The sequence below is a fragment of the Lepisosteus platostomus genome, chromosome 9 (genome assembly GCF_059453375.1).
Source record: "Lepisosteus platostomus isolate fLepPlt1 chromosome 9, fLepPlt1.hap1, whole genome shotgun sequence".
Taxonomy (NCBI): domain Eukaryota; kingdom Metazoa; phylum Chordata; class Actinopteri; order Semionotiformes; family Lepisosteidae; genus Lepisosteus; species Lepisosteus platostomus.
In genome coordinates, this window is record NC_142619.1 from 52,039,168 (window position 1) to 52,065,673 (window position 26,506).

General features: G+C 35.0%; 1 protein-coding gene across 1 annotated transcript; it reads left to right on the forward strand.

The window, feature by feature from the left end:
- On the forward strand, window positions 1-26,506 carry rbm28 (RNA binding motif protein 28). The gene is made up of 19 exons (XM_088645515.1): window positions 1-371; window positions 1,288-1,434; window positions 1,736-1,830; window positions 1,929-2,004; window positions 2,511-2,603; window positions 4,103-4,174; window positions 4,447-4,549; window positions 5,999-6,168; window positions 6,800-6,863; window positions 7,085-7,194; window positions 15,031-15,104; window positions 16,839-16,974; window positions 17,314-17,378; window positions 18,593-18,751; window positions 19,499-19,648; window positions 20,452-20,526; window positions 21,419-21,672; window positions 22,992-23,109; window positions 25,829-26,506. Exons 1-19 carry the CDS (start codon window positions 254-256, stop codon window positions 25,964-25,966), a joined length of 2,217 nt encoding a protein of 738 aa, XP_088501641.1. The 5' UTR covers window positions 1-253; the 3' UTR covers window positions 25,967-26,506.

The window sequence follows — 26,506 nt, forward strand, 5'->3', positions numbered from 1 at the left end:
CGACAACTTCCTGTTTTATTTTAAAGATGGCGGCGCAGGTATCCCAACGTGGGGTATATAGAAAAATGTGTAAATAGTTACATAACCGTTTTAATTCTAATAGGGTTGTTTAAGTTTCGAATACTGAAGATTCTTAATGTTGAACATCCTTTAGTTTGCGTTCACTGAGTTTGAAATTTAAAGAAAATATTTTTTTAATATATTTGTTGGTCAGTGAACTCCAGTGTTTTTTTATTTTATTTTTTAAGTCGTAATGGCTAATTCAACTTTGTTCGTCAGAAATCTACCGACCTCAGCGTGTAGTGATCGTCTGGAGGAGATATTCTCTGAAGTAGGACCAGTGAAACATTGTTTCGTGGTTAAAGAGAAAGGTAAAATGCATTCGATATATATACATATCTTTTTCCTAACAGGAAAGTTCGAATTTATCTTAATCTTTATTCTAACATGGTTAAATACAGTATTTTAAGAAGATAATGTACGTAATATTTGAAAGTAGTCTGTCATCTAGAACTGGGTGGAAGGAATAACTGAGCGGTGCAGCTGTTAGATTTATTTAAAAAAACATAGCTAACAACTCAAGAATTACAGAAAATGCGTTGCTAATGAGCCACGTTTACAGACCACCTATTTCTGAAGAGAGATTTAGTGATTCTTGGGAATTCCAGATCTGTGAATGAACATACTACCTGCTGATACTGAAAAAAAAAATGCCTCACGTTATTTCATCTATGACACCACAAAAAAAAAAATCCACACAAGAATCCTCACACAATCCATTATATTACTAACCAGCGACATACTACGATTGAGCACATCATCCTTGTGTGAAGGGCATGCATGAGCTCCCATAGAAAGAGTCAGGCACTGCAAGTTGTTGTGAGTGGTAGTAGTTTAGGTGGGTAGCTGCGTCAGCATGCGTAGGCTGCAAAGGAACAAGTAATAGGTTTATTCCATGCTGAAAAAAAGAAGAAAGAGAACACAACGTTTCGGCCGTGGAGCCTTCTTCAGGTGTGAGCCTTCTTCAGTTGTTGTGATGCACTGCTCGTGAGCATCTTGTGTTGTGTGATCTACCAAACACCATTGTTCACTGCACGATCTGCCTCTCCTTCAGTGAATTCAAGTACAAAGCTGTCCCCTTAAATCTGTCTTTCTCAGGGGTTGCTGACTACATGTGATGCTAGCTGGATAGTCAACTGGATAAATAATATAAAGGACACTTAACACTTTTCATCCTACCATTCCTCTGCCCTGGAAATATCCAAAGCACTTGTTTATTTGCTGTAGGTGGAGAAACATGTCGTGGATTCGGATATGTTACATTTTCCATGGAAGAGGATGCGCAGAAGGCCATGAAAGAAATCAAACAGTACGATGGACAACAAATTGTTCTAATGCTGGCAAAGAAGAAACAACACAACAAAAAGAAGAGTGGTATGTCAATGTACATTATATTTTGTAAATTAGTTTTTATATGATTATACATTATTTGTGTGAATAATTAAAGTCGACACAAGTAGTAGTAAAGTAAAGTTGAAAAGTAGTGGTCAGTAATAATAAAGGATTGCTTTTAGAGATCTACTAGACATGTTAAATGGCAGATAGAGTAAATGGAGATCAGATCAGACTTTTAGACTGTTCAAAATAGACTTCTAACATCACTAAATGTTGATTGAGTACAGTGTTAAGTTTATGCGGTAATAATTTAAAAATAAATTCCGTCTAATTTTTTTAGCTTCCACAGAGCCAGCTCCAAAAAAGCAGAAACCGAAAAGTACGAAGAAGTCCAAAAAGAAAGCAAGGTTGATTATAAGAAATCTCAGCTTTAAGGTAAAGGCCCCTGTAGGATTAACATGCTTTTGTGCAGTTCTTAAACTGACTAGCATAATGTTGCTTAGAGGACATCATAATGTTATTTGCGCTTGCAGTGCACTGAAGATGATCTGAAGCAATTTTTCTCTAAGTATGGAGCAGTCCTGGAAGTGAACATTCCCAGAAAAGCAGGTAATTAAAGAACTGCATAATTAACATTGCAAGAAGTGATAGCCTGGCATTCATCACAGAACCATATTGTTTAGACTTTACTTACCACAGTTTTCTGGTAAACAAACAAGAAAACAGTCTAATAGCAAAAAAGGTACTAAAGGTATTAAACAAGGTACTAGCAACCAAAGAAGCTAGGTTATCCAAATGACCTCTCTTTTATGTAAACTTGTTTATGTTCTTATAAATTATTACACTATTACACTGACATTTTTGGTTTTGAACTCCTTTGTGTTCAGTTTTTCACATTTGGGATCAATGAAGAATTTATGCAGTCTGTTAAACTAAACATCATGATCACATTTACCCAGTTTATCCAACTCCTTTGTTAAAATCAGGTGAATATTGCTTTATTTCCTGGTAATTTATATGATTAAATTACTTATAATAAAGCAATTAAAATAATTGAATTGAGAGGAAAAGTCCTTTACCAGAATTTCACACCTAGTTCATATACTGTAATGCAGATGGGAAGATGCGTGGGTTTGCCTTTGTGCAGTTCAAGAACGTCTTGGAGGCTGGAAAAGCACTGAAGGCCACAAATTTGAAGGAGATCAAAGGTATTGAGCAATTTTCTAATATATTTCTTCTAGAAGTCAAATTTCTGCCTTCATTTTAAGAGACAAGCAGAGTAAATATTTAAAGTAGTAGAGATCTGAGCCTCCCCTGTAATTTTAACCACTTTATTGTCACAATGTCAATCTTTAGAATGTTTTCATCTCTATTACCTTCACTATTATCATCATACTTTACTAATATTTCTGACTGGCCCATCTTTACTACTGTATTATTATTAGAGAAACCTGCTTCCTTGCTAGTGCCAGTGAGTTAAAGCTGATAAAGTGTAGCAGATGTTTGTGTTTTAGTAATCCTTTGAAGTTTTGGTATTACATCTATAATTATAATAATAGGAGCTTGAGTGGGGAGTTGTCAGCTCATGGGCTCCAAAGGAACGGGTTGATCTTAATTCTGTGCTAAAATCTGAAATTAGAACAACAAAAAACAAGACAAAAGGAAAGCTCATAACAAGAAGAAAGAGAAACCAAGATATCATGAATGCAAGGGCAGTTAAAATAGAAAGTAATTAACCTCTTTTATATACTAAATCCATTTAAAGACATCTATTCTCTATTGTAATGAAAAGGATTTATTTGCATCGGGACAAGACAATGTTTATGAAGATATTCATCTTCCAGAAAGGAAAATTAAAGGACCATTTATGGAGATCATGTATAATATAAGAAACATGAAATATGTTATTGAAGAAGTGTGTGGGTATAGTGTTCAACATTAGAAAATGTGCTATATGACTGTGTTGCATTGGTGGATAATGAAAAACACCCAAACAATGTGTTTTAGCAAATTTCACATTACAATTAATATAATTTTAAAAATAATAAGGATCCTTATTTAGGATCATGTGCAGTATGAAGTGTTCAGTGTTTAATATGGTTTCTAGCTTTAAACCAGTACCTACAGAACAAGACAAACAGATTCAAAATTGAAGAATACGTAAAGCGTACTGGTGACTTAAAACATATCCGAACCCGACTGGACAAAAGTCAAGTGGTCTTAAGGAACAGATTACCTTAATCCCAAACAGTAAAGATGATTCACTAATGCTAGGTTTGTAATTCATGCTCAAGAAGTGAGTACTTCTTATGACTTCAGGGTTTGAACTGGTCAGTGTGCTGAATGTGTAGTGACTCAGTGTCACAGCAGGTACTGGGATTTTTTGGCAACTAATTTTAAGCACCATCTTATATTACAATTGGTATGTGACAAACCACTCTCAAGCAACAAAAATGCAGGTGAAAATATAAAGGAAAGTTGTTCAGTTATAAAAATTAATAGAGCTTCTGTTATGCATGTCTGTACAAGGCAGTCATTCTTCAAGGCTAAAGATGTTCCTTAATCTCCCTAAACAGTATGTGTTTCTGGCTAGATAATGAAGTGTTTTTATTTTTGTCAAGACCTTTTTGTAAAATTTTAATTTTTGATGTATCATTGTCTGATTTGCATGTTACCAGTCCAAATCCTGAAATTGTCTGTTTTACAGGAAGGCAAGTGGCTGTAGACTGGGCAGTGGCAAAGGATAAATTTATTGCTACGCAGCAATCATCCTCTTCAGGTAAACTTATCTGGTTAAAATCTTACGTCTGTGTGTTTATTGGTGAGATGTTTAAACCTCTGTTGTATAATCTTTTACTTTATTGTAATAAAACTGCTTCAATATATTTTTTTTTACAGAATGCATATCATTGCATGATAATTTTTCATTACTTTCAAATCTTTTTTAAGAGATCAGTTGTTCTTTTTTTAAAAAAAAGTTTAAAATATATTTTTAACTTGAACTTTTATAGATGGAGGAAAGGTGACAGTCTTGCTTTTATTGTTGTACAGAATCTAAGAAGGAAGAAGAGAATGAAGAGTCAAGCGAGGATTCTGACATAGAGGATAATTCAGAAGAGGAAGAAGAAAATACTGAAACACCACAAAAAAACAAGTATAAGGATTTTCTTGACCAAGAATCATATCATTTTCTTTTTATTTATTTGAATTGTAGAAGTAAAGCCCTATTCAAAATGGGAAGGGAAATTCACATTTGAGTGATGTTGCATTATGCAACAAATTGCAGAGATGAGAAATTAACAGCAGAAACATTAAATAACAAAAGTGTATTTTTAGGGCACTCTCTTTCTTTCTTATTAAGGAAAAATAATCCTACCATTAGTCTAAGCTAAATTCCCTGTTCTTAAAAGAATAACTGTGTTAATATCTGTAATTAAATGAGCATTCATAGTTTGCTCCAATTCAATTGTAATAAAAACATTAATAATTGTAAATTTATTTTTCCAATTGTTTGGTTTGAAAGATTATTAGCTTCTTTAGCCAGTACAATCAAGTGCATATTATTGCTAAAGGCATGCCAATTATTTGTGGGGCTCAGAACTGAGAAACAATGAAGATGCTAGTAATGTAGCTCATTTGGCACATGCATGGCTGTTTACATTTTGCACCAAGCAGAAAGTTCTGTTGATCAAGAGCTGTTGTTCCTAAGAGAGAGAACTCAAGCCATATGATTTCATAAACATGTCTGGTTCTGTTTGCTGTCTGAGTTGTTCTGATTTTTAAAATGAGATGATTAAGAATTTGAATGAATGGCTGTTTGGCAAACGTGGTTTTAATTTATAAAAGAAGTGAACAATACAACCAAATATCAAGTAGCATAACATCTGTGACTAACTTGCTAGTGCCATCTGCAGGAGATGGCTATGACAAAACTTACTCTAGAATTAGCTGCACAGGAAGATTGGCATAGATCAGTAGGATAGCTCAATACTGTATTAATAATTAGGGTGTTAATAATCAGTTCTAGCTCATTTTGACAGTGTAATGTTTTGTACTGAAAATATCTGGTTCTTTTAATGTGCAAGTTTTGTGAAGAATTTCTGTGGTTACTGTATGCCTTATATTTCATTAAGTCCGCTACATCTAAGACTTTTAATTTTTTGTGCATAGGCCTATATGTCTATTGATATTTTCAATCGAAAAGCACAAAATGCTTCTTATACATGGAAATGTCCTGTGGCTTGATAATACATTATTGCATGTGCTGCACAGTCCTTGTAAAATATTTACTCAATGTTTCTGGCATGTCCTACTGCTCAAATCTAGGTTGACATGAGCAAATGAATTGTTATAATGCATCATATTGCTAAACTTCGTTCTGACTGTGAATAAGACAAATGCAGCAACAATGTAACAGCAACTTTGGGGGCATAACTTTTATTCCTGTCAGTTGGACTCTAGAAGTACTTGATGTAATTTTGTTGATCATTAACTACATTGCTACCACCATAATTTGTTCTAAGACGACTTAGTTGCATCCTATTTAACACTTTGTAGTACTTATGCAAGTAGTAATGTATGGCACTTTACTACTGTGTTTCAGACCTGGGAAAAAAGCACCTGTTGAGAAGGAAGAGTGTGAGATCGATGATGACACAGAGAGCTCTGATGAGCATAGCACAGCTGAAGATCACGAAGAGGAAAATGATGCAGAATCTGAGGAGGCTGACTCGGATGGCAGTGACTTAGGATCTGAGGATGAGGAGGATAATGGTAAATCAAGAAAGAACACTGACTTAATCAGACTTAAGTTAATAAATCATTAGAATAATAATTGCTTACACTTATATAGCACTTTTCTGGACACTCCACTGAAAGCGCTTTATAGGTAATGGGGACTCCCATCCACCACCACCAATGTGCAGCATCCACCTGGCCATAGTGCACCAGAACGCTCCCCACACATCAGCTCTCAGTGGAAAGGAGAGCAGAGTAATGAAGCCAATACATAGATGGAGATTATAAGAAGGCCATGATTGGTAAGGGCCAATGGGAAATTTGGCCAGGAGGCCGGGGTTACACAGCATTGTTATATGCAACCCTGTATGTTACACGGGGTTACATATTCCAAGTTAATGGAGTTTCAATAGTTTTTGCTACAGTGTGCCCTGTGCCTTTTTTTTAAGTTGAGAGTTATTAATAAGATAAAATTAATGGTTTCATAAAGGATTTGAATAAGAGTGAACTTCATTCATAATTTTCATTAATATATTATACATATTTGAGGTATTTGAGTTTGTGTTTTTTAGTGAAATCTAAATATATTAATATAAATCAGTACATATTTAAGCAAATGAAATGTCATTTGTATTTCTATATACTTGTTTTTTGTTGTCTTGTTAAGAAATTCCTGCTCAAAAGAAGCATCATACCTCAGATGTCAACGAAGGAAAAACCGTCTTTATCAGGTGAGCGAGCCAAACCTTTCAACACTCTGAATACAAGGACTGATAATTTCCTGTAATTACCTAAATGAAGTTCTTCCTTTTTACCCCCCCACTTAAAATTACAACAGCAAATATATCAGACATTTGATCTATTCAGAAACAAACATCATGCAACTATATTACCAAGTCATGGAGGTAGAATTACATTCAGATGCTAATTGTTTATTTTATGCTTCCTGCAGAAATCTTTCCTTTGATACCGAAGAAGATGGACTGGAAGAACTACTGCTGCAGTATGGAGAACTCAAATATGTTCGAATAGTTCTTCATCCGGATACTGAACACTCAAAAGGTCAGTTTGCTGCAACTAACATCCTGTTGCAGGTATTTTAAACCTCAAGGAGATAAACCTCTGATGTTTATCTTTAACAACCTTTTGTTCATCATAGTATTCTTAGTCTCTAGTCTTGACTAGAGATCATATTACATAATTGCTTCGATTGTTATGTTCTTTGTTCCAAAATAATGAAATGCCAACTTAGTTGTAAATTGAATTTTATTCACTCTAGTTGGACAAAGTCATCACATTTACTAGAACATTGTTCTGATAGTGTCAGACTTAACTTTACAGGTATAAGACATTCAGGAAAATTAATATATTTTGAGATTTTCTTAATGAATAGAGAACAGAACAAATAAGGGATGAATATCTAAATTGATATGATATAATTAACCACATATGTGTACTAGGACGACTTCTCTTCCTAATTTCTATGCGTTAACACAATTCTGGTGTAGTTAAGGTTTAAGATTTTACCAAATTAGGAGGATTAGCAAACACTGTAGAAGCTGCAAAAGAAATGCAAAGCTATTTGGAACAAATCCAGGATTGGACAAATATGTTGAGTTCTGCATGCAAGAAGCACAAGCATAAGTTATATCAATAAAATTTGAAACAATGCACTTGAAGAGGAGAGAAACCTAAGTGATTGTGATGACACCTCATTTAATGAAGAAGAGAAAAAGTAATGATGGAATATATAGTTAAAACTGTAGAATTGTAAACAAGTAAGGTTATGTAAAATTATACAATCCACTAGTAAGACAATATTACATTTTGTAATTAATGCTTTTGCATTTAGTCATACTTTTACTAATACTAAAAGCAAATGGTTTAAGAATGCTTCAGAATGAAAAACATGATAGCATTTTTCCCAAAACTGGTAGAAAATTGCTTATGCAGTTTAGTTTTGGTGTTCATATGAATTCAAATTTCTTTGAAAATTCTGGAAAGCTATCACAATAAGCAAATGTTCTTAAAGCCTTTATTAAGCTGCATGCAAATAGCTTCCAAATGGGAAGTTACTTTTTTATCAAAATGGATTAATTGACAAGTTTTAATAAGTTTTGTATTTTGCTATCTCACGAATATCATGAATAAACTTTAAAATTGCAGTATTTTGTTTGCCATGATGCTCCGCCTCTAAAGCTGGTTTAGGTAGAATTTAATATTTCAGTGTGATAATTATTCTAGTTCTTCTTCTTGATTTTAATTATGGACTAACTTAATGTTATGCGAGTTTTCAGTAATTAACTGATGGTATATTGAATCAATATTGAATATCTCTAATCACCAGGTGTGCAATTAACGCTGTATAAAGCTGCCAATTTTGACAAAGTTGTCCTTATTTTAGGCTGCATGTCCCTAGATCTTGCAGTGCTTTTGAACATGAGATTTTGTCTCAGTTTTGTAAATTTTATCTGTGGAAATCCTCTGTCCTCCTGCCTCAAACCTCAGTTTAAAGAATGATTTACAGTTTAAGAGTTCCACTACCTGGATTAGGGCTTAATCCAGATCTTATTTTTTGCTATGATGTGAATTATATAACACCACACTCCTGAGTTAAAGCACTAGAAACTGGTCTCAAGCCATGAATTTTGCGGTACTTTCGACTTCCGGTTAAAATGCGGACGGGAAAGGCAGCATAATACGGATCACCGCCCGGCAACTTTGTAATAAAGCCCTGAAAAAGTGTTTTTTTTCTACATTATGTTTGGAAAAAATAATAACTATGGCTGAAGGGGCTGTCAGGAGAAGCAGGAGAAAACTAACGACCATGGAAAATGTCGAAATTGCAACTTCGGACCGTAGTCGAAGTAGCTCAACGGACTCTGAACAAGATGGCGCAGACACCAGTCTTCAGAAAATATTATACGAACTTAGAGACTTCAGACGGGATAATAAAGAGCAGTTTACAGATATTAAACAGGAGCTGAGCAAGGTTAATAAGAGACTGGATAAAGCAGAAGGACGGATCGAAGAAGTGGAAACAAGTGTCTTAACAACAGAAACTGCGATAAAGAAACTCTTGCAATGACAAATTACTTTAGAAACTAAATTAACAGACCAGGAAGATCGCGCAGAGAAAACATTCGGATTTATGGAGTCCCCGAAGAATCGGAGGGTCGCTGCATGGTCACCTTCCTTGAAAGTCTGTTAAGGGGGGAACTTGATTTACCGAGGGACGTGGAATTGGGAATTGAAAGGGCGCATACAGTGTTAGCGCCGAGACCTAAAGGCCCGGATGCTAAACCGCGCTCCATTGTCGCCGAGTTTTTAAGCTACAAGATGAAAGAGGAAGTGTTGCGTAAAGCTTGGCAAAAGAAAACTCTTCCACAATAATAAACTATTTTATGTGGATCATGATTACCCCCCGACTGTACTAAAAAAACGTATGGAATATTCTGAAGTAAAAAAGGTGCTGAAATCACAGAAAATACAATTTCAGACTCCATTTCCAGCGGGTTGCGGGTGTTTTACGAAGACGGCACCTGCCTATACCATTCGGCAGCAGAAGCCACAAAGGACATGGCAGAGCGGGGACTTAAAGTTCAAGTAATACCGCCAGCGCCTACACTGGAAGAAGAAATCGAGCGACTGTTTACTTGGCAGAAGGCTGGAAGACGGGGTGGTCCTGGGAAAGACCAGTCCTCGAAACAGCAATATCAGGAGAAATTACAGAGTTTCAGGAGAAGACCCCCCTCCCAAGATTGAAGAAATTTGATACAGTGCGTTGTTAAAAGTTGGTCGTGATTTCATAGTTAAGGTTTTTTTAAAAAAATAAGTTTCCTGCTATGTTTTAAGAGAATTTGTAAATGTCGGTACAGATACTTGGTGATTACGACCAGAGTGACTTTTTATTTTTCTGGTTACACTCCCTTATTTTTTCTCTTTTTATAATATAAGTTTGGATTTGCCACCGCGCCGCCTGCTTAAGGGCCCTCCTCCAGAGGAGAAGGAGGATTTCCCTAACGGACTTTCCCCCTTTTTTTTGTTTAAGAAAAAAAGGAGAGAAGCCCACATAGGGTTCGTTTGAAAAGAACCCCACAGTTGGAAGAAAGTACTGTGAAAGAGACGGAGATGGATACAGTTTTGTTTAAGATTGTTAAACATGTTAATGTTTTTGTTTATTGTGTTTTTTGATTGTGGTGCATTATTAGAAAAAAATGATAGGTAGAGGATGTTTAACAATATGAAACATATGTTGTATGGGAGAGATTTTGAAAGTTTTACCATTTACATAAAATATGTTCAAGCAAGACCTTAAAATAGTTACATTTAATGTTAATGGAGTACTTAACCCTATTAAGAGAAGTAAGATTTTGTCTAAAATGAAGAAAGAAGGGGCTCATATTGCTTTTTTACAAGAAACACATTTGAGTGTATTGGAACATGAGAAATTAAGGAGGGTTTCTCAAAAATCAATTTCTCCTCATATAAATCTGGCCATAGGAGAGGAGTGGCTATACTGATATCTCAAAAGGTTCAATTTGAGTTGCTTACAGAAGTTAAAGATAAGGAGTGGAGGTATGTATTAGTATTGGGGAAAAATTGAAGGGGAATTACTAACATTACTTAATGTATATGCTCCACCTGGTAGTGATTTTAATTTTTATTAAAAAAAGGTCAATTTGATGGGTAATGCACAAGGGATCCTAATTTGTGGTGGTGATTGGAATGTGCGTCTTAACCCCAGGCTTAATTCTACAAATTTATCTTCTCAGAGAGATAAGTCACTGTATAAAAAGATTAATGTACTGATGGGGGAAATGGGAATAATAGAACTTTGGAGAGATTTCTATCCAAGTGGGCGGGATTATACTCACTATTCCTTCCCTCATTTGGTATATTCAAGGTTTGATTATTTTTTTATACACAAGAGAGATAGACATAGGATCCAAGATTGTGATATTGGTAGAATTGATTTTTCAGACCATGCTCTTATGTCTTTGTCCATACGATTAAGTAATAATCGGGGAGATACAACATGGAGGATGAACTCAAGTCTGTTGAACGATCCACAATGTAAAGAACAGATAAAACAAGACATAAAACTATTTTTGGAGGAGAATTATAATGGGGAAGTGAGACCAGAGATTATATGGGATACATTAAAGGCAGTTATAAGGGGGAAAATTATTGCTCTGAGCAGTCATAAGAAGAAGGTAAAGCAACTGCAATTATCTAATCTGAATATAAAGTTAAAAGAGTTGGAGAAAAAACATAAAGAAAAACAGGATTAAAAAATCATGCAAGAAAATTGAAAAATAATATATATTTACTAGACAAAAATATTATGAATCAGGGTCAAAATCACTAAAGCTGTTGGCAAGAAAATTAAAAAAACAACAGACCGATAATACAATATATAAAATAAGGGACCAGAACTGTAATGGTGTATTATATAAATGGGAAGAAATTCAAAACACTTTTACAAATTATTACAGAAAAGTATATACACAGCCCCATTCAGATAGTGAAGAAAAGATGGATACTTTTCTGGAATCTTTCAGTTTACCAACTCTTACAGAAGATCAAAATAATATATTAAAAACGACTATAACACTAGAAGAATTGAATTCAGCGATTATGAGCCTCAGAGCTAATAAATCACCTGGAACTGTTTTAATTCAGAATGTTATAAAACCTTCCGAGCTGAATTAATACCAAATCTTCTTTCTGCTTGTAATTCGGCATTAATTGTTGGGAAAATGCCCCCATCATGGAGAGAGGCTATCATCTCAGTTATCCCTAAGGAGGGGAAAGATAGATTAGATTGTGGATTGTTCAGACCAACCTCAGTCCTTAATGTGGATTATAAAATTTATACAGCAATACTGGCTAAACGAATTGAAAAGATTCTCCCTCATTTGATACACTATGATGAAACAGGGTTTATTCAAAATAGACAAACCCATGATAACATTCGACACACATTGCATATCATGAACCATATTCAGCAACATAATTTAGAAGCTTCTTTGATGAGCCTAGATGCTGAGAAAGCTTTTGACTCTGTTTGTTGGAAATACCTCTGTAGGGTTTTAGGTAGGTTTGGGTTTTGTGAAAATATTATTAAAGGTATTCAAACTTTATATGATAGACCAACAGCACAAATTAAAATAAATGGTTATTTATCTGATAGAATAACTTTAGAACGAGGGACTAGACAAGGCTGCCCTTTATCTCCATTGCTTTTTGCTCTATATATAGAGCCACTAGTCCAGTGGATACGACAAAATAACAAAATAAAAGGTATTTCTATACAAGGTAATGAGCACAAGATAGCATTGTACGCAGATGACGTTTTATTATATCTGGAGGATCCCACTAGTTCATTTCTAGAAGTAATGAAACTCTTGGATAGCTTTGGCTTGCTGGCAGGCTATAAGTTAAATGTTCAAAAAACACAAATTCTAACTTTTAATTACAACCCTCCTGATTTATTAAAAGGCAAATACCACCTGGTTTGAAGTGGGACCAAAGTTCTATTTACCAAAAGATATTTCGGTATTAGCAACAATTATTAATTAATTAATTCAACAATTAATTATGGACCCCTTATAACTAAAATGAAAGCAGATATATCGAAATGGAGCCTAATCCCCTTTATGAGTTTCAGTTCTAGAATTGAATCTGTAAAAATGAATCTACTGCCTCGATTACTCTGTCTATTTCAAGCTCTCCCTGTAGAAGTCTCTGCAAAACAATTTTCAGAATGGGATAAGATGATTTCTAGGTTTATTTGGCAGGGGAGAAAACCTATAATTAGATTCAAAGCATTGCAACTTTCAAAAGATAAAGGGGGTATGGCTTTACCACATTTGAAAGATTATTATTATGGATCTCAGGTTAAACCTCTCATTAATTCCTGTAATCCAGAATATCAAGCCAGATGGAAAGATATTGAATTGTCCCTGGTAAATAGCCCCCCAATTCAGGCACTATTAGGTAATAGAAATTTAGACAAAATTACTGAAAAAATATTCAATCCATGGATAAAGTTTCAATTAAGGACATGGAATATGATCACAAAAGAGTATAATTTAGGTGAGGCAGTAAAGATACTCAGATGGTGCGCCTATGATACAGAGTTTAAACCAAATAAGTTGGATAATAGATTTAAATTTTGGATTACAAAAGGAATAACTGCATTTTGTAATATAATGGATAAGAATCAGCTACAAAGTTTTCAGTATTTGAAGGAGAAACATAATTTGGAGAATACAGATTTTTATAGATATCTTCAAATGCGCCATTATTTTAATAAGAAGATTATAAGGGGAGATTTAGATATTGTTAATGATGGAGTAGTGAAAATAGTTATAGAAGCCTACAAATCAGAATTAGGTAAGGTTATTATATCTAGATTATATAAAAGTTTTATGGAAAAGAAATCATATTCTACAGAGTATATAAAAGATAAATGGGTGAAAGAAAGTGAAGTTAGAATTTCAAATGAAGAGCTTAAAAGGCTTAAAATTTGTGAATTTCAATGGAGATGTACTAACTCGCATTTATGGAGAGAGTTTTGCTGGAAAAACATTGTTCGATTTTTCATTACTCCGGGTCAGAAGGCGCACCATACTGAGGAAAACTAAGTGTTGGAGACAGTGCGGAAACCAAGGTAATCGTTGGCATATATTCTGGAACTGCCCTAAAATAAGGCTTTTCTGGAAAGAATTACATGAGGCCCTGGAAACTATATTTGAAAGGAATGTACCCTTTACATTTGAGGCTTTATATTTTGGTAAACTGGATTTTGATTGGAGGGGAACGGATGAATATTTGTTTGGAGTCCTTATATCAGCAGGGAAGAAAGCTATAACAAGAATGTGGCTTCTCACAGATCTACCAACAATGAATGATTGGATTGAATTAATAAAATAAATATATATAATGGAAAAAATAACATTTTCACTAAAATTACAAGTGAAAACATTTGTCAAATATTGGTCTAGATTGGTTCAGTACATTAAACCTTTAAGGTCAGATTTTGTTGAGATACAGAATAACTGAAATTTAATAAGATACATATATGTAGTCTACTCCCTTTTCATATTCATAAATGTATACATCTTCCTTCTTTTGAATGTATATAGTTTTGTTAAAAAATTATATAATTGTAAAAAACTAGGGGAACAAACAGGAATTTGTGCCTGCAATGTAAGGCTGAATAATGGATGTTCATATGTAAAATGGTTTTGTTTTGTTCTTTAAAAAACAAAAAATAATTTTGCGGTACTTTCGCAGCATCACTTGGAAATTTCTCAAAGTTTCTGGATTATTCTAATAAAAGTTCTTAGGTTCTTAAGTGGCTCTTCCACAAGAGGTGCTTGTGTGGAGCATCAGGTGAATTCTACAGATCAGACATTTACCAGTTCAAACCAGTCTTGAAAAATAATAAGTAGCACAATCCACTTAAAGCACTTAAATTAGGGGTCAATAAATGGTAGTAACATCTATATTATTGTCAATAGTCTGTCAGTGAGTCATGACCCTAACATGTTTATTTAGTGCATGTATTAGCATTATTATAAACTACACACAGTTTTGATAATTTGGGGTTTTCAGGTGTGGAAACGAATAACAATACCAAGCTTTTAAAGTAAGCAGGTATCATGTGTAGATGCTAGCTAGCCCTGCTTGATTAATTCTATAATGGTACCTGCAGTATGAATGCATTTCCTTTTTGCTTAACCATTGTCAGTTTACAAACATTGTGGGCTACTAGTTTGTATAAAATAGTATTTAAATATTTTAAATCTTGCATTTGAATTAGAGAAGGTTAATTATGTTCTACATTAGAATTTATTGTAATAGTTCCTTTGTATTACCTACTTTCAGGTTGTGCCTTTGCCCAATTTAAGACCAAGGAAGGTGCAGAAAAGTGCATTGCAGCAGCTGAGGAAGGATCTGAGGTAAGACAGTCATTCCTAAAAAGATTTCTGGCTTTGGGTAGATTTTGTAAGATCTCTAGTTCTACTACTGTTCACATAATTAATCTAGAAGGAATGAATATATATTGATGTGTTAGACTAAATATGGTTACATAAGTACGCAAGGGTACAAATGAGAGGAAGCCATTTGACATGTCTAGTTAGTTTGCTTGATAACTAAGTGATCCAAGAAACTCATGCAGACACTTCAAAACCTACAGGTCCATCTCCAGAAGCATGGTTAGGTATCTTAAATTTTTGGAAAACGTTTGAGAAAGGGCTTCGTTTTTAAATAATAATGGAATATTTGCCTGCATGGAAACAACAGATTATCAGGTACTGTGTTCTCCACTGCATTTGCTTATGTTTTGAAAGTTAAATATATACTTACTTTTTTATTAGGTATATGAAGTGTGAAATATATTTGCAGAAGTACAACATGTGAAATATTTAGTTTCCTCTTTTAACTTTTATTTAAGGTGTGTGTGTACATATTTCTTGCTGCTTTGACTGGAAAGAACAGATCTCAGTTATGTTTGAAATGGGTGAATTGTTACATTTAACATTATATTATGCTTTAGTTTAATACTCTCGATATCAGTATCAGGGAGCATTTCACTATATAAGCTTTTGATGTTTGATTTGTTACCAGTTGCTGAGTATTCCTACAAGCTACAGATGCTTTTTGCTGCAGTTAGGCTCTATTTTACTGTGAAAGGGTTCTACCTGTTTTTTTTTAAGTGTAATATAAGCGTGCAATGCAGTATTGTTTCACAGTGGTCAGCATTGCTACTTCGCAGTGCTGGGGCTCTGGGTTCAGTTCTGGACCTGGGCTGCTGTCTGTGTGGAGTTTGAATGTTCTCCCCATGTTCATGTAGGTTTCCTCCCCGAGTCCAAAGGCAAAGGTTAATTGGCTTCTGGGAAATTGGCCCTAGGTGTGACTGTGTGCATGTCTGTGTATTTTCTGTGTGGACTGGCGTCCCATCCAGGGAGTACCTTTTCTTGCGCAGTTGCTTGTCCGAATAGGCTCAGGCCTCCTGGCGACCCTTAATTGGAAGAAGTGGTTAGAAAGTGGAGGGGTGTAACTGGACTACTTACAGGATCCCTTGAAGTTAAACTTCTCAGATGTAGTGTTATTGAGCAGCATGAGTGATTCAGATAGGAATGAGTGCTCATTGCGTGCTTTTTATAGCTGGAAGCATTTTTGCAAAACACCCACTCACTTTATATTTCATATGCAGTGTAAGCTGACTGCCATTATTGAAATGAAATAATATTCCAATGTAAAACCTTGCAAGCACAATACCTGCAGGTCATAAAACAATTTTTAAAGGACTTATTTATTTTTTAAAGGACAAACTTTTTCTGTTGAGTGGTTACAGGTTTTATTGCATCGTACATTAATATATATGTAAAAGATAGCTTTCCTTTTCTGTGCTGTGTTGTGGCTCTTGAATAAATGCAGGATTTCAGCTTTGGGGTGTAGCGGCAATAAATTAAAAACATTCGTTATTGCTACATCCCAAAGCTGTGTGTTTTGAAAGGGATATCCTAGAACTGCCTGTTTGGATCCAGTAATGTTACTTTATGAGCCTTCCTGAAAATTAGTTGCGCCTTAAATGGGGACAAGGTGACAATGAAATATAGCTTAACTGGAGCAAGAAGCATTTGAAATTTATTGTCGTACCTTTTTAATGAACATGTTTTGTGTTTTAGAGTGGTGGGCTGAGACTAGACGGGCGGAAGTTAAACATTGTCCTCGCGATAAGTCGTGAGGAGGCTATGAAAGTGAAGACCCAAAAAGTGAAGACGCACACGGGAACCCGGAATTTGTTTCTTGCAAGAGAAGGCTGTGAGTGTGTGCTTGCCAGATAAATCTGCTATAAGAGTTTCCTGTAAATTAATTTAAACTTAGAAGGACCAAATCTTTAAAGACGTTAAGAGGCCAATTTGATAGTTTCTAAAGCAAAGCAATCAGAAATGTTAATGGGAATATGAAAAAAAAAGTTGCGGGGGTGCAGTGCACCTGTAAATGGTCTCATTACTGCAAGATGCTCTTGTTGTGACCAATTCTACATGAAGGCAGATTGAGTTGCAAAGGAAATTAAAATGTCCAGCTCTGTTAAAATCTTTTAAGACCTTTGTGTGCGGGGCAGCTTCTCTATGTGAAAATATGAATCTTCATTTGCAGTGATTCGGGCGGGAACGGCAGCAGCTGAAGGGCTTTCGGCTGCAGATCTCGCGAAGAGGGCAAGGGTAGGTACTTGCAAAGGAAGTGTTTCACTAAGGGACAACAGAGTAAATTACCATGACTTATTTAGCCATCCATCAACTTTCTTTTCTGGCTTTATCCAATTCAGGATCATGGAGGGGAGAGCCAGAGCCTTTTCCAGTGGTTCCTAATCCTGGTCCTCGTGACCCACACACCTGCCGGTTTAATTAGATAATGGAAGGCTTACTTGATCTAAGAAGTATCTTCAATTACCACTAGTTTGGGAGTTTATTTCACTTACCAATACAACGGCTAAAACTCCAGCATGTTTAAGAGCTGGGAACAAATAGTTCAAATTCAACTTAGTATAAAGTCAATGAAGGGGTTGATTGTATAAATGGCTGACCCTGCACTCTGACCCAAAGCTCCTCTCCCTGTCTGTGTGTCTCATGGAGAGCAAGCTGGGGTATGCAAAAAGACAAATTCCTAACGCAAGAAATTGTATATGGCTAATAAAGTGATCTTATCATATCTGTATTCTGTCAGTCCATTGCAGGGCACGCACAGGCGCAAACATACACACTCATTCCAGGGGTAATTTTTGGACAGAAATCAATTAACCTACCAGCTTGTCTTCGAACCCTGGGACAAAACCAGGAAAATCTACTGGAAACCTACATGAACATGGGGAGACCATATAAATCCAACATACCACTCCAAGTAATGAACCCAGGGCCCATGAAGTATTGCCCAATATTATTATTTTTATTATTATTTCGAAAAGTAACTCCTGGAGTACAGCACATTGGTGCAGTGGTCCCCAAGCTCTGCAAGGCAGCGGTGCTAGCCTGGATGCGATTCCTGGGATGGAAATTGGCGATGGACTGGGGACCTATCCAGGATGTACCCTGCCTTGTGTCCATTGCTAGCTAGGATAGGGTCTGGCTCTCCCTTGACCCTGAATTGGATAAAATAGCTAGAAATTGGATGGATAGAAGTAACACCTACCGAAGTTAAATTTCTCTAATGTATGATTTGTAAGATCTGGTATTATGCCATATTCTGTACAAAATACATCATTAAAGATCAAGACGACCCTTCAACTTATATATTCTTCTCATTTTAAATATTATGTGGCTTTTACATTTCACTGAAGCTCTCCTTCTTACTCCACAATTTTGAAAGTTTAATGCATAACCATTCTTTTTCACATTGCATCATTATTTGCTAATATTAACTGCCGTGATGTACTTTTCAGTTTGAAGAACTTAAACGACTGAAGTTGAGAGATATTAACGTGTTTGTCTCGAAAACCCGTCTGTGTGTCCACAACCTGCCGAAGTCAGTGGACCAAAAACATTTAAGAAAACTGTGTTTAAAAGCAGCAGGGGGTGGCAAGGATGTTAGGATAAATGAGGTAAGAACCGCCATTTCTGAATTCATTAAGGCAGATTTAGCTCTTTAACTATAAATTAAACATACATTGCTTCTTTTCTCCCAGTGTAAAAAATGCCAGTGCTCATTTACATACAGAAGAACTGGATTTACTGTTTTTCGTTCCATAAATTTATCATGCATATGTGTTTGAAACCAATGTACAGTTACTGTTCTTATGTTGTTACTCTTCCAAATGCATTTTGACATGCATGCTTAATTAACGGATTTGTTTTATGTGTCAATCTTGGTATCCATGGGAGAAGTATCTTAGTTGACCATCTGTAGTGACACTTTTGTCCATTAGAGGGAGTATTGCACTGTTTATTATATTCATATTTCATCTCCAGACATGCAGGGCACAGAAATGTTAGACAACATTGCTGTAATTTTGAAAATAAACATCTTCTCATGTGATTGCTTTAAAATTTTCTGGGATGTGCTGTATAAGTCTTGGAAGTTATTTTAAAACGTAAGAAAGCCATAGGAATGTAATATTGTAGGATTTTCAATAAGATGGCGTCACTGATAGAGATTTGCAGGTGAGCTGAGGTTTTTAAATTTTCACCATTTGGTACAGCTAAGACCGAGGGGCCAGTTCCTCTGCAGTCAACATGGTGACATGTGTTGTCCTACAGAACATGTTATTTCAGAGTGCCCAGAATAACATGAAAGATTTTGTCATTGAAAACATAGGAGTGTGAAGGCCATTTTGTTTGTTCCCCTCCAGTGTCGTGTGATGTACGACAGGAAGCCCCAGTTGGGAAAGACTGTGGGGCGTTCTCTGGGGTATGGTTTTGTTCAATTCCAGGAACATGATCATGCCCTGAAGGCTCTCCGTCACTTGAACAACAATCCTGACATATTTGGTCCACAGAAGGTCTGTAAACCTAACTTCATATGGTACATTTGTTTTCCAGATATGAAATTGTGGTTTTAATCATTTAAAGATTCCTGATGAATTGTGTAATACCCTCCCTCTTGGAAGATTTGTGGTTTTGGAAATGAGAGTAACCACACTGGAAGTTAACATTGTACAGTGCATTTAAAATGTCTAAGATTATTTTCTGTAGAATGAAATCATGCTGATGTACACATGTTAAATATTACTACTGTAGTTCCATATTGGGATAAATTACCTTGTTTTTGTAAGTGTTATGGTGACATATTGTGAGGCAGGCTTCATGATTAAAAGAACCTACAATTCAATTAACTTCTTTTTATATTTAATATAATGCAGATTATTTGAAACCTTAAATTTGTATTGGGCTTTGTGTGGTAATGAAGTTTGAATTAAAATAACATTTTCACTAGATAATGTCACTTATAATTGAAACATTTGGCATTCGTTTTTTTGTTTGTATTACACCCTTTCTGTTTTATATAGCTTTTTCTATATGTATAGGTGTATTTGTGCAATATGTAGTTTGATTACATTGATTTTTTACATTGGATTATAATATGTGTATCTTAAGCATGATTAAATACATTATTTTTTAATTGCAAGAGCAGACTTAGAGAAGACTTTGTGTGTATAAAATGGGAAGGAATTTCTTAAGAAACAATGGTTCCCAAGGCCAGCAGTTTTATAAGCTCACTATGTTATCGATACAGATTTATTGACAGTTAGTTATACTTTAAATGTAAGTGAAGAAATTTTAATATATTGCTTTTTTTATGTAGAGACCAATTGTGGAGTTTTCTCTTGAAGATAGTAGGAAGTTAAAAATAAAAGAAAACAGAGCACAGAAAAGCAAGGTAAGATATTTTTTTCTTCATTAATATAATAAAGTTATCAGAAGTTAAAAATGTTAAATTTGGACAATAGTATTAATGTTTGCCGGCATATTACCTTTTGTTTTATTGAGCCTTCTTAGTGCTTTTACTGTCACAATTAAAGGCTAACTGCCCTCTTTTTCCCTTTTGTGTTGGCACGAACAATTTCAGACATCCAAAAATCATATAGGAACATACGAAAGGTTGCAAACAAGAAGAGATCATTCACTTATGTAGCGTGCTTAGTCCTTATTGATCCATGGATCTCCTCTATCCCTTTCTTGAAAGAAGCCAGGTTATTGGTTTCAACACGCTGGCTGGGCAACCTATTCCATATTCCCTTAAGCCAATTGGTAAAGAAGTGTTTCCTGTTCATGGTTTTAAACATTCCCCCACATAGTTTCCACTTCCTCTGATTTGTGTATTGATGTGCATTATGAAGAAGTCCATTGTGTTGACTTTGTCATTGCCATTGAGGATTTTGAAAACTTGAATCGGGCCCACTTGTAGTCTCTGTTCAAGACTAAACAGGTTTGTTTCCTTCAGCTTGTCAGTATAGGACATTTCCTTAAGCCTCAGAATGTGTCTTAGTTGCTCTTCTTTGGGTTGATTTCAGAGCAGCAGTATCTTTATTGTACTGAATCATTTTAAATATGTTATCACTAGGTTTTTGTTTACCTGTTTATTGCTTCCCCACATTGTCTAAAAGATGTAACAGGGATATAATGTCAGCATAAACACCTTTTCATAATTCGCCTCTTCAGGCTTAATTTTCCATTTAGTATTTATAATTCGTGCTAATGCTCCAGTAATGACAATAATGAGAATCACCGAGAATGAGATTCAGTGACATGTTTCTTTTTTATTCTCATAGCAAAATGTGGCAAAAGCAGGAGAAAATAAAAGCAAGAAGAGCTCGGAGATTCTAGAGTGTGGTCAGAAACGAGAGCAAGATCACTCTGAGAGCACAAGTTCTCGTCTGTCGGACATTGTAGATGTTGGTGAGAAAAAGAGTGGACATTGGTCAGGATTCCAGACCAAGCCAGAAGTAGAAAAAGTGGAACTTGAAGATGGAAAGAAGCGGAGAAAGATTCTGGACCTTCCCTCGCACAGAGGTCCTAAAATTAGGTAATGTATGATCCAAATATTTTGAAAATCTAGTGCTATTTTAGCACTGTTGTCCACACTTGGTCCTGGTTATTGCCCAAACCAATAAGTGAGCCTAACCGGCCTGTTTGTCTAAATTTAGATCATCTTTTTTATAAATCCTAGGTACAGTTGTACAGTTGTTGATCAAATAATGTTCTCATTTAAAGGGACAGTGGTTCTTGAGGGTTAGATTTCTTTCTGACTGATTTCTTAATTTAACATAAAACTCCTATACATGATGTACCTCTGAACAAAATGTGCTATACAAATGCATGCAGCTGTTTATTATATTAGCAAGAAAAGTAAGTAAGATCCTAAATTAATATTGGCTTTTGATCAATTGTAAGCAATATACATGCATCTTAGCTCCACACTTTTGAACTCTCTTTGGAAAAATCAAATTGTCAAAATATTTGGAAGCAGTACCCCAGATTATGTAATCGGGCATTTCTAGGAAATCAAGTCTTCCCAAAGCAGTAATTTCAGACTTTGTTTATCACTTAGCCACTCTGGTTCTTAAGGGATCTTCTTTTAACCCATTAGGGTGAGAACTTTTAAGATACAATTTGTTTTTTTAATTTCAGGTAAAGTAAAAATGTTCTCAAGTCACAAATGAAGTAATTTTTCATTTTGTACAATTTTAATTTTTTATTTATTTTAAAATCCAAATATTTTCAATATTTCTGCATGTTAGGCTCTGTGTAAAAATTATGATTCTCAATGACCATTTTAAAATTGTAACAAATGGGTATAGAATAATAAGATTTCCTTTTGTACAGGATGTCTGACTCCCATTGGGAAAACATTTTTCAAAGTTCTAATACAATACAGGTTAAAAAATGTATAATTCAGGTTAAAAAAAACTAAAGTCAGTTATTTGGCCTCCAGGAAAAGAAGAGCAGGAGGCTGGAGTATGTTTTGTTTCAGTATTTCAGTGAAATACAGAGCTGTTACTAGCCTGTGATCAGTATTCTTGTTTCCTGTTAATTAATAGTTACAGTGAGTGGTCCAGTCGTTTTGATCCCTGAGGGGGAAGAGGGGATCTTCTTAACATATTTTTGTGTTTTTAATATTGTAGGTTAATTCTCAAATATAATGTAAAAAAGAATAAAGTATGACCGAAGTGATATCTGGATAATGGCTTTGATTTTAGAAAATACTTCAGGTTTTTAGTTTCTTCTTTTTTTACCTGTTTAAAGGAATTAAGATGTACTGTTCAATTAAAAAGAGTGAAATTGCAGAATTTGTTATTAAAGGAATATGTTTTTCATCTTCATTATTTTTTTCTGTATGCTCAGAAAAAGAGATAAAGGAAAACAGCAGCAAGTCCAGCCAAAGAAGGTCAGGGACCAACCCAGTAGGAAGGAACGCATCAAATCAGCCTTCATAGAAAAACAGAGCCAGCAAAGAAATCAGGTCAGTAAATTTACATGTTGCCGTATTAAATCCTAATTTGTTGCAGTAAGCCAATAGTAAAAATATACAGATGTTAATTAAAATTTTCTTCTCAAAAAGTGTTTGCTGTAAAAAATAGATTATTTTGGAGTTTTAATCAATTCAGACATGTTCTTTAGAAAGAACATAACTGGGACATAGGGAACAAGATTTTATGATGAACAGCAAAATCGCAGACCTTGAAGTAGCTGGCATTTTCTATGTGATGATCTCTTTCTTATATGAGCCAAAGTAGTTTACCAGTGGTAAAAGTTTTCACTGTGATTTTTTCTCGGTGTGGTTTAGTGACTAATTCTGTTGCAGCGCAGTTCTGAAGTTATTACTGTAGTTAATGTATGCTTATGTACTTGAGACATCATCATAATGTAGCAGTTAATTTTTAAGTAGTATTAACATACCTTTATTATTACTGCATTACTACATATTAAACTAAAAAGATTAGTTTCGTCTTATGGTCATTGACCCCTGGACTAGAATGTCCAAACAAATGTCCCAGTATTTTGACTTTATTGAAGAAGAAGCTGTGACCTCAGAAAGTGAGATATTCTATTATTAAGATGTCTGTGTGCATATATATATTTTCTGGTTGTGAACGTATTCACAAAAGACCTGAGGAGATGTTTACTGAGGTAATAGATGGGGACAGCAAATAGTGTCAGACCCTTTATTTCATACAATGCCAAAATGTCTTTTACGGATAATCTACAAAACATTTCTGGTTTCAAAGATAATACTCTAGCAGTTGCAGAGTTTCTTGTCTCCAAAATAGCACTCAGCTGGAGTTTGTTTTGTAGAAGGTCATTCCAAGGAAAATCAGGCCACCTTGAATGTGCTGTTTCCTGTGGTGATCTTATTAGAAAACTTTAAGGGTTCAATCTTAAGGTTCATAGTAGGATCATTGTCTTCCCACTTACTGTCAGGTTCTTTCTGAGCTGGATGTATGGTTTTTGTGTCATTGTGGTGCAAACGGCTTGGTCATGTAAGGTCTGGAATTAAGGTGTCATCTTTTGAACGTTAAAAATGTGTGAACTCTTTATTCTGAGAGTTCAGGTTAATCTTAAAGTAGTTTTCAAGGACATGCTTTTTATGTTTTCACCTATCAGCAGCTTTATACATGTTAACATAATCATTTATTTTTTGCTTTAGTAATTTTGTTTTTCCTAGTAGGTAATGATCATATTGGGAATGTGAGTTTCCTCACATTCCTCAGTTCAACTGTTAGAAGGAGTACAGTATTTAAACTTACCTGTCAATTGATTTAGGATGGTGTTCTGTTTGGATCCTCTGTTTCGATAAAGAAAAGTACAATCTCAGCCACTTAAAATACAGAGCAGGAATAAAAAAATTTTTTCAAATCATTAAAACATGTCCTCCAGCTTTTGCATTCAAAGTAACATCATTGGTAGATGCAACCATGGACATGCTTGTCTTTTGACTGATGTGTACCGCAGTACCACAAAATTGTGTGTACAATATATGAACATTCCTCTCAGGATCTGTACATTTCATGAGTGCTATTTAAATATATCTCTATTTGAATTTGAAGCCTTTGATTATTGACTACATTTTTATTATTTAGTATCCTAAATTTATTCTTCCTTTTCAACTCAGTTATGAAGCTCTCTTCCCAATTTTTCACTTGTTTGTAATGGTTGTGCTGCTCAATATAAAGACTGCTCTAGCATCCTGAATGTATTCTGTGCCAAGATGTTGCCATACCTTGTGGACAGGACCTCTTTTCAGCTAACCATGGGAAAATCCCCTGTGATAAAATAATTGGCAGCTTAATGGATGACCACCAACTCCTGTCTTATGGAACCTCTTGTTGACCATATTCTTACTCCCAGTGCTCATATTCAGTGCTAGAAGAGCATTCCAAAAATACATTTCTTTTTTTGTCTATTAAACTGAGTTACAAAAGACATTTAGGAATGTTATTGCCATCATGGGAACATGAATTAGACCATTTCATTCCAGTTTCTCAGTCTAAATTGAGTCTGACATTCAAAATTCTCATACTCTACTAAAGTGCTAAAGCTGTTCTTGGGATCAAGAGAATGTAGTCTGTAAATTAGGATAATTAACATCCTGTGTGTACTGACATCGTAATGCACATTTAGATGTTGTAATGCACATTTTGTTGTATTAAGTTACCTCATAGGACATACTGTATATTCCAATATCTTTAGAGATTGACATAGACCCGTTTCTTTCCAGTATTTATTTGTGAAACATCCATGTATAAAATGCAACGTTGCAAAGGAGCAAGTAAAGGTTTATGCCATGCTGAAAAGAAAGGAGACATAAGGTGTCTCTTATTATGAAATAAACCTTTACTTGTTCCTTTGCAGCCTACGCATACTGATGCAGCGACCTTGGAACTTGAAACTTGAACTTGTTAAACAGTGTTGGTGAAAATAGGTTTTTCAAAGTCCATAACCTTGGAATTGTATTAAAGGTACCTTTTCAATGATGTATGAGGCAGTACTGTGATACAACAACTTGAGTTACTTTTATATTTAAATTGAATGGCATCCTTTATGATGAAAGTTTAAAACTAATGTGAAATTCAACTAGCAGCTTATTTCTGAAAATCACTTTTTTGGTTTTGTGTATGTTATAAAAAAATGGTATATTAAATAGTACAAAAAATAATATTTTTTTTCGGTTTGTTTTACAGACATCGAAGAAGATGAAGAATACATTCAGGCGTAAAGAGGATGATCGGTTTGACAGTCTTGTTGAAAAGTATAAGAAGACAATTCTTGGAAATCCCAAGTCATCCATTGTGAAAAAGGGCAAATGGTTCATCAGTTAAAACCAGCTGCAAAAGGCTGTTCGTTTCTAAAAAAGCCAGGTATTCTTCCACAGCTCAAACCAATTAGCTGGTGACTTAAAAATCTGTAATGCAGACATCTGTTGTTAAAATGGGTATTTTTGGTCTACTTCTCCCAATCAGTCACAAATACACAAAACTGTAGACTTGCTGACCCATGAAGACTTCAGAATGAAGTTGCCTCTCATGTATACAGAGAGAAGGCTGAGGACTTTTAGCAGCTTATCTTTTGGGATTTTTTCTAAGACCATGTAAAATGCAGTAAATACCTGAAGCAAAAATTGCAGCTTTTTTTTCCAGTTTTATAGGTTACGCAACCAATACCACAAGGCACTGTCATTTCCAAGTGTCCTGAGACAGATGAGCAATGTGTTTACTAAATTAACACACTTTTTTTCAGAAGAGTAGGGTGGTAATTTTGTCTCCTTCACATGTCACATAGACATGAGTAATATTTTCCTTGCTACACTTGGTGTATGTCTCGCTTGTTAAATAAACATTGTCTGTTGGTACCCATTTAAA